Below are 14,303 nucleotides of genomic sequence, written 5' to 3'. Positions count from 1 at the left end.
TTCTCCTTTACATGCTTTACTGCTTAAAGATTATTGCTGTTAGCTTAGCAGTTTTATGATATTTGTGCTGTGTAGGCATCTTGTATGCTATGCAAGCACATTTCTACTAGAAACTGTGGGATCACTTTCCCTTCTTGGTCAGAATACCGTCCTGTTTTTTCCAAAAGATACAACAAAGGGACAGGGGAAGGCAGGAAAACCCTCTTGACTCTTAGGACACAGCCCCAGCCCAGAGCCTGCAAACCACTCCCTACCAGCCAGTAGAAGTTTTGCATTTAAATCCCAGTGGGAACAAGATTTGAATCCTCCACAGACTAAAAAGGGGCAGGTAGAGCAGGAYCTTACCCACATGCCAATGACTAACACAAGAATTCCCACTTCTAGGATACTGCTGAACCTTCCCCCCACCCCAGTGTGAGTGAGTACAACACAGTTGGGCTCATGTAGGTGATTTGGGCCTATGAGAGTGTCATGGCATAAGGCAGCATCCTCAGTCCATCTCTTAAGAGATGCAGTCTTTGCCTGCCCTGTGTTTGTCAGTCAGATTAGCTGGCTTTCTAGGAAGTCTTCTGGCATAGAACCAGCTCCATCCCATCCCTGTCTGCAGCTTACTCCATGCATGAGCCCTTCAGGGGAGGCAACAGCAGGCTGCAGGAATTATGCTTACTGGTCCCACTGAGCCTCTGCTGGTCAATGCACTGGAGAGGACGTGGGAACGCCCCTTGTGCCTCCCTTGTTAGAGGAGAAAACTCCATCTATTGGTGAAGTTATGCAAGTCCTGGTAGCGGTCATTTGGTCCAGTCACTTACGCTCCATGACTTAATGCTCTACRCTCTTATGTTGTTCCCCAGGTAACGTACAATAGCCGTCTCATAAGCGCTGTTGGAAATGGTTGTTGTTCCAGTTTTAGATTCGGCAGTTGCCTCTACAGTAGGAGAGGTCTTTAAATTAGRGAATTACCATCTGGCTTTTCTGACAAACACTGAGTATCTGAAAAGAATACAYGATGATACTGTCCAGGAACCACAGACAATACCGATAGTTGTCTGTCTGGGAAGCATCCCCTCCTCTAAGCAAAGGCTGCCAAATTCTATTCTCAGTAAAACCAGAATAAAGCCAGAACAAACCATATCTTTGACAAAATTATTCTTGATTTGTACCAGTACGTCTTAGAGCAAATTTGGGGCCCAGGTCTCAAACATCATGGATAGACAGTGTTAGACTATTTGAACAGTGAATCTTGTGAACACCAAATGTATTGGCAGTACTGCTTTATTGTATTTACTGTTTTACAGTATGATCTCATGTTTTTAAGCTGTCTTCTCTTAGATTTGCTAGCACTATTGTCCTTGCTCATTTTGTTTGCCAGCTCAATAGCTTTATGGGCAAGTAAGCTTGGCTACATGTTCTAAGCAGGAGCCTCGCTTAGACCAGCCACTCTTTCTCGGATTCACATAAGAACATCTTAGAAGAGATGGGAAGAGTAATTTAATCCATTGAAATTACAACCTTCATATCCTGTTGCAGTTCAAGTGTATTGGCCTTGCTTTTTGTAACACCACCCTATCTGAAAGGAGCTCTTTTTTTCTAACAGGATCTCAAAGTTTTAAGAATCTTCTCTGTTTAGCAATTAAAATAGTGCAGTTTTTGCCTCACTTTGTTCTTGAAGATCACTGAATCATTTCAATGGCAGCTTTCCAAAAGAAGCAAAAACAGCATCATGGGAGGTTTTGGCCTATAAAGCTCAAGTTGTCAAAATTATAAGTAATTGAAAAAGGAGTCTGAGAGTAGATAATGTCAAAAAGTCTTCCTTACAGCAATCACTACCTGCTGTATCTGTAATAAAATTCAAAGCGAGGCTGGAAAATAATCYAGGCACTTAGATTTTCCCTATATAGATGGCTGCCTAGTTCCTGTGCTACCGGAGAAACTCTGAACTTTATAGCTGGGTCAAAAGAAGATTCATTAATCTTGGATCTGTAGAAATACATTCATTTTCCCTGGAGTCCAAAATCATATTATTCACACTCTTACTCGTATATTTGACAGCTGAGCCTCAAAACAATAACCAGAGAAAAAGTGCATTTTTTTTCTACTGAGTATTTCTGTGATGCTCACCACATGTGTGCCTGCGCATGTGATCTAACATGCACTGGAAGTGATGAGAATGGATGAGTGGGAATGGATCTAGCTCTGTGTCCCCAGAATTATAGACTGTATTTACTTCTAGTTTCAGCAGCGTAACTGCACTGCGCCTGGCTGAGCAGGCACCGAACCAGGCGCAGATATAGTTGCATAATTTGCCTTTTAAGGGGGTGTACAATAGCTTGGCCTGCTCACTGGTTAACTGTTAGCCTTATCGTGGTCTGTCTTTTGATTTTTCAGGTCTGTCAGCAAGAAGGAAAGAAGCCACTCAGAAAAAACGTCATTTACAAGTTATTATCCCCATCTTCAGCCCGGCAGCGAGGCTGGTGGCAGTTCCTCTGCACTAACTGAGCACCACAAGGTCTCGGAGCTTTCTAGGCAAGAGAGCAGGACTTCTGCCTGTGTCCCGTCCCCAACAGAGGCAAGGAGTCACTACCCTGGACAAAAGCAGGGCTTTAAACCCTTGTTCCTTGACCTTATTCCGTCTGGATCTGGCCAGTCCGCACCTAATATGCCCACCCAGACTGCCTCAGATTTGCAGACTGCAGGAGATGATTGCCAAGCTCTGAGACAGCATCATGCCAAACGAGATGCCATTCTCCCTGAGGGCAGCAGCAGTATTCAGGCACAGTCTTTGGATGCTGTCCAGGATAGATCCCCTGAGACTCCCACAGAAGAAGTGATGTGGAGAAGGAAAGCTGGGCTGCCTCACAGATCCCTGCCTCCCAAAGTGACGTGGGCTCATTCGGTCAAGGATAGCAGTTTCCCAAGGGCTATGATGTCTCCTCCAGTGGCCGGGCCAAAGCTCTCCCAGAGGTGGCAGTTCCTGCCAACACAGAGCAGCACTTCCTCTGACCCAGAGACTCCTTCTCCCCATGGGACAAACCATCTCCGAATTTCAGAGTCATGCCTTCAGCTTACTCCCCCACCATTGCCGCAGGACGATGAAGACGAYGAGGTGTTTGTCGCTCCTTCGCAGCCTGGTGTCGTTGCTCAACCCTTCTCATCCTCGCTGCCACCCCATCCTCCTCTGAGCTCTTGCACTTCAGCAAATGGCATGGAGGAATTCCCTTCTCCTACCCCACCAGCGGCACTTGAGGGGAATGGGGCAGCTGGAGACAAATCCGCCAGGTTCTCAGAGGAGGCCAGTGTGAGGTAAGGGGGAGCTGTAACATGGTGTGTCAGGCATTTTAGGGCCATATGGAGTAAGATATGCAGGGCTCCAGCCAAATGTGACTGACCTCCACAGCTCTGCATGCCCTGGTGACCACAGCTGCTAGCTGAGTATGAAGCTGTGGAGGAGCATACACATTATGAGGGGAGAGGGACAGCCGGACAGACTCACTGCCACTAGGCTTTGCTGGCTGCCAAGAGCATTGTCAGATGGTGTGACTGGGGCAGGGGATAAAGCAAGAAGACAAAAAGCTCTGTGGTCTTCCAGCAGATGAACTGACAGGTGCTTAGCAGGCAAGGCAAAAGGGGTTATGAGTGAGAAACTACCCAGGTCTCATTGCCCCAGCAGTTATCCTGTGGATTTCAGTGTGGTTTCTTCTTACTCATTCCAGCATCAACAGTTAAAGTGGCTGTTGACTCCTTCCAGTTACTTGTTTTTGAGAGAAAACTATCCGATAACAAACACTCATGTTTTTCCAAACTGTTAGTGGTTCCCAGAATGCACTGCAGACCTGGCACCAAATAATCCTCTTATGAAACGGTGACTATATGCCAAGAAATGACAACACAAATATGCCACAGTAGCATTGTACAGGGGATTTTTCCTGAAGGATAGGAGTTCGGGCTAGATGTCTGGCTGGTTTAACTTGGTACAGCTTCCCTCACTTCCAGGGAGCTGCTCTGATTTCCATTAGGGAAGAATCTGGCTGAGGCTGTGGTAGTGATTTGCTTTTCCAACATGAAAAGGACAAATGAGCAGAGACTTCTCAGATGGGCTCTCCCAAGGGGTGAGACTTAATGTCCCCAGCCCCTGAACAGAAAACTGACTGACTGAACTGTGTCGCTGCTGCCTCTTGTCTCTGAACACACTCYGTGCTTCTGACTGCAGGACCACCTGCTTTAACGCACAAGGTAGTGGGTTACTCACTAGTTCTTTCTGTGTTGGAATAACAAAAGAGCAGTGTTGAGGGGAATGAAATGTTTCTGGTGCCTTTAGCTTCACAGTGTAGGCTTTTCTGTGTTGGAATGCAAAGAGACAAAAATGGGTGAGAGAGAAGGAAAACTTACCTGTGTTAGGCCTTCACCATGTGTTCACAAAGATCCTATGCAGTAAGTTTTTCTTCATCTCACAGATTTTTTCTGTCCATAGCAACTTCCGAAGTTTTCCCAAAGCCTTGGTCGAGAGAGAGATAGCAGGATTGGGCACCAGTGTCAGTGAAAATAATTGGCCTGCATCAAAGAGGACTAGCTCTCCATCTGCTGTGGATGAGCAGCACCAGTTAGTTGCTGCTTCTGAAGGACCTCAAAGCTCTCATAAACAGCCCCCAACTCAACCTGAAGGCAAAAACAGAGAGCCAGAAGTCACTGCTGAAGAGCCAGAAAATAGCAACGTGGACTCCAGGACACTCAGCTCAGCTCCTCCAGTGAAGACAAAGACCCCAGAGGATATCAAGTCAGAGGCTCTAGCAAAAGAAATTGTCCATAAAGATAAGTCTTTGGCTGATATCCTGGATCCAGATTCCAAAATGAAGACAACTATGGACTTAATGGAAGGGCTTTTCCCCAGTGGAACCAGCTTACTGAAGGAGAACAACATGAAAAGAAAGATGTCACAGAAAACAGCGATCAGGACAGCATCTGAAGATGACAAGTAAGCACTGTTCGTTCAGGTTGTTGGCTCATGTCACAGCCACTCGCCGCTTGCTTGCTTTTAAGGACAAGCAAAAATTCTGTGCTGAATTCTTCCACATTGCTATAGATGGGCACTGGTGGAGACAGGCACAGGGACAGGAAAAGTGGCTTGAGCAAGGACACATCAGATCAGAGGCAGAAACAGAATCTGGCCAGTGACTGCACTGTCTCAGTGCATGAGGTTTTACTTTAYAATTCTTAGTCTCCTGGCATGAGGCTGACAGGGCATTTCTGAATGCTGTTTCTCTTTAGCTTGGCTGTTTGTGCTCTTAGAGCTCACCTCTCGAGACTTTGTAAAAAATGATTCTCAGCTTGGTAGGGTGGCAGGAGATGAACCATCTCAGGAGATATTAGTTGGTTTTGTTCTCTTAGCTTTTGTAATCTGAAGCAGTTCAGTTCAAGCCAAGGTAACAGAWGTGAGAGTAAAATCAAGCCTAAACCGGTGGCTTGCAGACAGATAATGAGAGGCCTAGGTTTGGAAGGAAGAGATGGRGGTGGGGGGCTGCTTACTTCAGTGAGATGCTAAGATCAGCACAGGTCCTGCAGTGTTCTACAACAGGGAACCATAAGTGATAGCTGGAGAACCATACTGAAATATGTTGTAATGCAGATAAAAGTGTCAGTCTAGCCATTACCAGCTGGGCTATGCTGATTTACCTGCAAGGAGAAATCTCCTGTTTAAGAGTTGGTAACTAGTCAACATTTAAACAGTAGGGCAGCTGTGCAGTTTTTTTGCACAGTGGAGAGATTTGAAAGCAGCTGACATGCACCCTCTGTTGGTGAGAATTGGCCATTTCATTTGTGGTTAATAACACTGAGAAGGTGTCAAAGAGGAGCTGCTGGAAAAGCATGGTTCCAGGCATAGGAAAAAGTGAAACTCAAACTGAACTCTTCCTTTTTCTTTACTGTGGTAGGAGAGAAGAAAAGGAAGTGCCTGTAACTCTGGTCACTTGCCCTGCTTATTATAACGTTTCAGCACCCAAAGCAGAACTGCTGAATAAAATCAAGGACTTGCCAGAAGAAGCAACTGAGGAAGAGGAGCTGCTGGACATCAATGAAAAAAAGGTAAATTCAGCRCATGCATCACTACTTTCTGGTTACTTTGTTAAAATAATAGTAAGTCCTAAAGTAAAGAAATGCATTTCAATTTGAGGTCAGCGTTTGGATGTCRCACTTGCACATTACACAGAAGCTGGGTGCATTTAGGCTACATGTGAAGCTTCATTAGGGCAACCTAGATCCTACCATCAYATGTCTGTGAGTGGAGTGTGCTTCTCTGAGTGCTCATTGCAAATCTAACATGASCCTCTTGTTGACCTGTATTGTGCCCCAGGCTGAATGTATAGACTGTAAGAGGCTGTYTATGCCTGAAAGCAAGGAGGAAGCAGAGAGAGGAAAAGTGGCTTGAGCAGGGACACATAGATCAGAAAACAGAACAGGATCTAGTCAGTGACTGTACTGTCTTAGTGCRTGAGGTTTTACTCTATGATTTTTCTCCTTAGTGAGGCCAATTTACCTATTTTACCTCCTGTCCCTACTCAAGGCCACCAGAGAAACACTTTTTACTCTTTTTTCCCCCCATCTTTTATTGTTTCATGATGAAAACCATGTTYATCTCAGTCAGCATAATGGGGGGTGTAATGACTTGTCATGGGATGGGGAGGAGAAGGAGAGCAGGGCAGGAGAGGAAAAAAACATTTTCCTCTCATAGTGTAGCTAAATTTCACTGAGGAATATCCCTTGAAGTTMTCGCTGAAGGCCAGGGTGCTCTGTCTTCCATGACTTTTTGCATCCCTTCACTCGCCTACTACCTTCATGTCAAAAGCAGCCATGTCTACCTGTAAATTTAGAACATCCTACATTACACCAGCCAGAGTAACACAGCCYGTATTTTATTCTGTTAGTACAACAGCAGAGTTTAAGGATGCTGAAGAATACAAATATCTAAGTAAGTCCCATACATTGTGAACATAGTAGCCCCATTTTGTGTGAGGTGCAGGTAGGACAGTGTCTCTAGGGAGCTATCATACCATGGCACTGGCGTGGGCTAGCTACACTCACAATCCTCGACATCTCTTATAGCTGTGGTCCTAGATAGTTTCTGCACAGCAAGTCTACACCAGATAGGCTGTGCACGTGTAGCTAATCAAAAGCTTTCAACAAGGCTTTTGGCTGCAGTTTTAATTAGCTGGCCTAAGCCATTGGTTGTAGAGCGCACAGCTTCAAAGGTAATCACAGGCCCTACTGTGTCTGTAGCACTTTTTGGGGTGCTGTTCAMTTCAAAAATGACTGCCTGCTTATACCAACATGAAATATGGTGGGGGGGGGCGCAATTAAACAAGACAAGGATGCTGTTCCGAGGAGTCAGTGGGCATGCTGCAGGCATCTGACAAGCTTGCAAGTAAGTGTGAGCCTGCTACTGGAGGACAAGTCCCAGCCCTCAAAGGTTACATTTGCATGGAAAAACAGAAATAGATTGGAGTGATTAGGCCCAGACAGGGAGATTGCCTTGGCATGTTTGTTCATGGTCTGTGTGAAATAACATTTGCATAGGCATTATCTGAGAAGGCAGCTACTCTGAGGGTCATTTGGATAAATCAAGCTCATTTCCATTGTAAATAYGCCAGGGAAATATGTTGGCTGGCATTTAGGATCACAGGAGAGTCGCTGTTTAATCAACAAAAAGCAAGTGTTTTGCAGTCCCTGTAGGCCTTTGAACTCACAGGCCTACAGAAGAAAAGATGCTTCACTCCCTGCAGCGCAGTTGCCTCCTGCGAAAGAGGGCTAGAAGGAGCCTGCACCTCCTGCAAAGCATGTGGAACAAGGAGGAGCTCTGAGCTATCAATCAGCTCTGAGCAGCTCAGGCCTCATGCAAATCTGCTTTTTGAATGTGGCTTTAGCATCACAGGCAGAGGGGGATGTTGCTTCTTGTTCCTGGATACTACCTGTCTTATTGAGGGGAGAATCTAGGTAAAAGTGTTCTGGCTGTCCCTTATCCTAGCAGATGGGGTCTAGTATTACCTTTGCTGCCATGTCCCCTTGAACTCCCCTGCTAAAAAATGGCAAGACTTGGCGGTCATTCCAGCAAAGCCTAGTAGTATAYGGTAGCATAAGCCTGACATTTGTTTTAAGAGCATATTATTTGGCTTCTGCACTTACAGGGAAGTTGCGAATGGGTTGTAGTGCAGCCAGGAAACTCAGCACTTCCAAGAATGCACACACAAAAAGTGTACCATCTAGTAGTGTCTGACTAAACAGTGCAGTTCACGTCTCAGTTTTGAAACCTACCTTTTAAACACCACTCAGGCAGGCAACTCCTGGGCATAAGGGCAAAKTCAGAGCAACCTTCAGCCTGACCTATGTTTGAAGATCCTCTTTCCTTTCAGGTACTATACCTTCCTACTTGAAATTACCAGCAACTTTGATGGAAAGAAGACTATATTCATAAACTTTGAGAGAATCTTTTCAGGCAACCTTGTGATTTACTCCCATCCCAGTGTTTGTATGCAGAGTAGATTAACATACATGTGATGATGACTCATCAGTGCACAAGCTGAAAAGGAAAGCCTGAACATACACAACCGTTGTGACAAGAGGTTGCTTTCTGTGTTCTCACTTAGGATTAAATGGAAGCAAGAATTGCAAGCCCCCAGCCACAGACTTCTGCATTTGCCTGTATCTTTCCTGTAAATCTTAACAGATACAAGGATCTCCAGCATTTGTGCAATACAGCTAGTTCTGGAGTCACTAAACCCTGGGGGCTTCTTTTTCTTCAGCAGTGAAATAGTAGTCAGCATTTCACAAAATGGGTGTGTGCTCTCCATGTCTTTCCTCAGTGTCTTAAGTAAATTTAGAGTATCTTTGATGTAAATGCTTGCTTAATTCGTGTCTGTATGAGGCAGAGCGTGCACAGTCAGTGAACACTGGTAAAATCTCCTTGGTCACAGCTGAATTTGAGGCTTGCACTTCAACACTGAGATGGCCAAGAAAAGAGCACTCAGTACTTTCAGTGTACTGGAAGAGGGGGGAGGAAAAATGGGGCAATTCCTTCTTTTTTGCTAAGGCATATATAATTAGCAAGTTCTAGCTCAGTCACTTATCGTACCATTAAATTCATTTTTTCCAATAGTTATTTCATACAGCTGTGGGTAATATAAAGTGTAACATGCAGACAAAAACACTGAGGCTGTGCTAGGGAGCAGGGTTAATGTAGGAGATGTAGCTCTCATGTCTCTTTTCAGACAGAGGCTTGAAACCAACTTAAGAAGAAAGATGCATATGATGATTATCCTCTTGCTAATATATGTAGCTGGCTGTCAGAATATGGCATACCAAATTGGATACATCTTTTGAAAATATTGACTAATAGTAGAACAAAAATATCTCCATCAGGCATTTGATCAGGCATTCAGGTTTTCAGCTAGTGTTGAATTTCAGTCTTCTCTGTTTCCTCCTTGATGTCTCTTTTGTCAGCTGTTGCTGAATGGATCCTACTTCTCAGTGACAGCAGTCCTATCTTCTTGTTGCTGTCATCCACATGACCAGTGTGATTATGATAATGACCAGTGGCAATGTRTTTCTCTTCTGACAGGCTGAGCTTATCAGGAGCTTGACGCACAAACTGGAAATCCTGAAGGAAGCCAAGGAAGGCCTGCTTGCAGACATTAAGATGAATAATGCTCTCGGCGAAGAGGTGGAGCTGTTGATCAGTGAGCTATGCAAACCTAACGAGTTTGACAAATACAAGATGTTCATTGGTGATTTGGATAAGGTGGTGAACCTCTTGCTCTCCCTCTCGGGACGCCTGGCCCGGGTAGAGAACGTTTTGAGTAGCCTAGGGGAAAATGCCAACAGTGAAGAGCGGGTACGTATCTACATAACCATAGCATCTTGGCCTTTCTTGGGGTCAGTAGCAGTCAGAAGAATGTGCCTGTATAAGCTAGAACTTCCAATGGTGCTTGGGTGCCTTACTCAGGCACCGACCTCTGGGGGTCATGAAGGGGCCTGAGCAATACCTTTGACCACAGCATTCAAAGTGATGGGCAGCAGTAGTTTGCCATATTCAGCACATATAAGCATTACATGTTCTTTCCCTGGGAATCTTGGTACCAATTTATATAAATGTCCCTTGTCTAAAAAAACCAGCGGTGTTCTGGACAGCATGTCCAGCAGGTGGAGGAAAGGCTGTGTCATGCAACAACCTGCTGCCCCTTGATTCAGCTGAAGGCAATTTTAACATTCTTTGGGTGGCTGCAGGTGGAGACAAGGCCATACCGTGCTAGTAGCTGTGGCTCTTGAGCACATTTTTCTGGCTTTCTCAGGGCCTCTTCTGCCCCATGTCGACTAGAGCATTCACTGTCCAGTTCAATGGGAATCGTGTTCAATCCACAGTGAGATGTTCATCCTCCTCCTCCAAGTTGATGGCTGTGTGTCTAGGAGCAGAGCAGCCATCCCACCTCCGCTGGAGGTGGCAAACCTAGTGTCGGGGGGGTCAGAGAAGGGGGGAAGTCAGTGAAGTTGGTGATGCTGATACTGAAGCACTTTCTCTGGTGTGTACAGAGCTCTCTGAATGAGAAGAGGAAACTGCTGGCTGGCCAGCATGAAGATGCTCGGGAACTAAAGGAAAACCTTGACCGGCGGGAACGCGTGGTCTTGGAGATCCTGGGCAACTATCTCTCTGAGGAACAACTCCAGGATTACCAGCACTTTGTAAAGATGAAGTCTGCACTTCTCATAGAGCAACGAGAGCTAGATGATAAAATCAAACTGGGTCAGGAACAGCTCAAGTGCCTGATGGAAAGCCTCCCCACAGACTTCACACCCAGGGACGCAACAGCAGCAGCTACTCTAGCTGCAGCACTTGCTACCTCCTCCGGGATCAGCAGTAAAACACCTCCAGTGGTCTCATCCTCTCTCTAACCTTTTCCAGATGGACACATGGTAAAATCCTCGTGCTTGAGTCTGTTTAATCCAAGTAATTTGCAGAAGATTCTTTACAATGACCATGAATGGAGACAGGTTTAAAACAAGCGTTCAATGAAGGAAAAAAAAAATAAAGTTTTTATTTCCCTTTCCCTTCACTYCTGCTTCCTAGAACTTAAAATCAATCTGGAGGGGACTAAACTATCTCTTCTCCTGCCAGAGATGAGGAAGAGTCTCACAAGAAATAAACATATTACCTTTAATAAACACAACCTCCTCTCTTCCCTCCCTTTCCTGCTTGCCTGGCACCTCACTAAATAATGAAGGATCTAAGAGAATGAAGCCTTAAAAATAAAACCAACCCGTTCTCCTGAACATTATTGATATTTATATTTTTTAAAGAACAAGACAGAATGTGTAAGTTTGTGTACATATTCTAATCAGTTACTTGATTCTACTTTGTTCTGTATGTAGAAAAGACATTTAATTTTGTATGTTGTGAAAACCTTAACAAAAAGAGGGAACCCCAAAGATAGTCATGCATTAGCTTGGAACATCTCTCAGTGTTTGTTGTTGTTGTTGTCTTTTTTAATATAATAAAGAGCTACCAGAAGAAGCCTCAACTTGTTCCAACATACGGTGACTATACCAGCAAGTGTCCTTACAAAGGAGATTTTGACCAGGAAAATATAATTTTTCTTCTGCATCTTGTATTCCAATCATTCTGAAGTTTGAAATTATTTATAGGCTATTTTTCTGAAAGAATGATGTATGCTAGGATTTTTTTTATACAGCAAAACCTCATTTGTCTGAATCCATTTCATCAGAAATTATCTCACATGCCAGAAGAGGCATTAATTTAAAATCCAATATTGTCTTCTACCTACAGAAGTCACGCATATCTAGTGATAATGTCCTCTGCCCTGGCTAGGTAGGTAAAAGCCTATTGTAAGAGCTGTTGGATTATTTCCTAGACAGCCCAACTTGCAGTAACTAAATATGCCCAAACTTTATCAGCTTACAGAGCTGGAGGATTGCTGCCAGCTTGCAGTCAGCAAAGCAGAGTTGTCCGGGCTCCCTTTTGCTGCATGAGAAGTGCTGAAGTACTGTCCTCTCGAAGATGCTTCATCACCATTAAAGGACGTGGCCAGAGCTGCGTGAATAGATTACGTCCACAAGACACGAGCCAGATTTGGGTTGTCTCGCTTCTGACCTCGTAGAGATTTCCTGCTGCAGCAACCATTTGCACTTCTCCTTTCTCCAGGGCATTGCTTTGTCCCATCCTATCTTGCCACCAAGAGAGGAGCAGATGTTTAAATACATAATTAAGTCCATTCATTATGAATTTCTGCTAGCACATGACTGAAAATTACAATGTTCATTGCCTTTTGTGCTGGATTTAAAGTCCACTCCCATTTATTAAAAAGTACCAGACAGATTTCTCACATAGGTCTTCCATAGGCAGCTTGGCAGACTGAGAAGATACTATTGCCCTTCTCTCGGATCACGCATCAATTCTTCCATTCTCCAAAGAAAATCTACCTCGTGTTTTAATGATTTTTGAAGCACCAAGCTTGTTAGATGTGCTGACAGTGAACGTATCCTTTTTATTTCTGAGCTTGAACACTGGTCAGGCCAGTATAACATTTCATGAGAACCCTAAACAGAACCAGCTGGGGAACTGATTCTAATGCCTTAATAGCAGAAACTAAAACAGAAAAAAAAAATATTGGGGGAGGTGTGACCCATCCCTGCACACCCCCAAAAAATAATGGAAGTTCTGTTTCCAAGCCAAAGCGTTTAATTTATCCTAAAAAAAACAAAACACATCAGTTTGTTTATTTTTTTTAATAAAGTTCAGGATTTTTTTTCCAGCCACCCTTTCTCCTTAAGATTTACCAAAATAAATAAAAAATACTTGGCAAATCTGACATGCTTTTGTGAATAGTTTGGGACCAGCCAACCCAGCATTTTCCTGTTAGTTAGCACTTCACCAAGAAGGACAGTCCTATAGTCTTACCCTTCACAAACTCTGGGCTGGAGTTATGCTGCAAGTCAAGTGTTTCCAAGCAGCAGCAGCCAGCCAGCCTTGTGGCAGTGGTATATAAGGCTTTACTTAATATTTTGTAAAAAAATGTTTCTTTTATAGGATTTCCAGCTAAAAGGCTTGAGGTTATGGGTTCTTGATGGTTTACAARAAATTCAGATATTTGGCACAGCTCTGCAGTCCACTAAGTTCAGCGATTCCTGCTAGAAGTCATACTACTGTACACATAAGCATCTGCTAACCAGGCAAGTGACCATTACTTACATTTTTATCACAGCTTAGCTCTTCAGGGAAAAGAAAAAAAAAAAGATTTAAAGCCTCTACTTCTGTTTTGAAAGGCGTTAAGTTTATCACTAGGGAAACGGTCTTTGCACATCTCTGTGTAAGAACCGCTGCCGCAGGGAACAGGACCACGGGGCTTGCCGAGTTGGGCAGAAGCACACGCGAGAGGGATTTGACAGAAACGAAACGTTGACCAAACCAGTAGATTTAAGCGCCTTTCGCCAAAGAGGGAAATCTGTCGATTACTGCTTTTCTTAGCTTGCTTTTCTGGTAAGGACGGAGCAGCCACACGTTTCACGTACCCCGCCAGTTTAGGGTAAACGCTCGCCGCGGCCAGGCGCTCCGCGTCTACGGCATCGCATAGAGCCACCGYGTTCCCGCGTCGGCGTCGTCCGTAACGGCGACTCGAGACGCACGTTTATTTCTTGGCGCGTCAGACCCACTTACCTGGCACCACTGGTAAAATACACAGCTGTCAGATGCCTCGATACCTGTCAGACGAGACGGGAGAGGCCCGTAGCGCTTCCCCCCCCCCCTCAGGTTTGTCCTAGCGCTAAAGGAAACATTAGGGCCCAAACGCAAGAAGCCTGGCAAGGCTCGTGAGGTGCTCGATTCTGCAAAGCGCCTTGTTTCTCCAAAACAGATCTCGAGGTGTTTGGCTGGGCTAAAATAAAGCTGTAATTAAATAAAAAACATTAAGAAAAGATTTGGCAGGCTTGGAAAGGGCGCTATCTGCGACAGCAAGGCTGAGGACAGGGAGTTTGAACGCCGCAGCGGCTTTCGGGGAGCTGCCGCTTCGCCTCCGAAAAAGGCGGGAAAAACGAGCCGCCATTTTAGAAAGGCGCGACGAGCCATCCGCCATTTTAGAAAGGCGCGACGAGCCATCCGCCATTTTAGAAAGGCGCGACGAGCCATCCGCCATTTTACTCTTCACACCTGTGAGGCAACCACAGCTAACAAGGCACTGCCGCCTGCAGCGAGCCCCCAGAGGGCTCCCCTCAGCCCACCACCCGCCCGAAACAGTGAGTATGTGCCATTTTGT

The 14,303-nt window shown here is 45.0% G+C and overlaps 1 protein-coding gene across 1 annotated transcript in view; it reads left to right on the top strand.

Annotated features, from left to right (window-relative positions):
* SHROOM3 (shroom family member 3) overlaps positions 1–11,555 on the top strand; it is a 97,810-nt gene extending 86,255 nt beyond the window's left edge. The window contains exons 6-10 of the mRNA XM_085308836.1: positions 2,386–3,300; positions 4,469–4,969; positions 5,925–6,075; positions 9,602–9,874; positions 10,570–11,555. Coding sequence (XP_085164962.1) covers positions 2,386–3,300; positions 4,469–4,969; positions 5,925–6,075; positions 9,602–9,874; positions 10,570–10,929 — 2,200 coding nt within the window. The 3' untranslated portion in view covers positions 10,930–11,555. The remainder of the gene's footprint in view (positions 1–2,385; positions 3,301–4,468; positions 4,970–5,924; positions 6,076–9,601; positions 9,875–10,569) is intronic.
* Positions 11,556–14,303: the final 2,748 nt, after the last annotated feature.

This window comes from Rhea americana, unplaced genomic scaffold (genome assembly GCF_003343005.1).
Source record: "Rhea americana isolate MKP2758 unplaced genomic scaffold, rheAme1 scaffold_284, whole genome shotgun sequence".
Lineage (NCBI taxonomy): Eukaryota > Metazoa > Chordata > Aves > Rheiformes > Rheidae > Rhea > Rhea americana.
The sequence above is the reverse complement of the archived record's forward strand: the minus strand, read 5'-3'. Positions and strand labels throughout refer to the sequence as shown.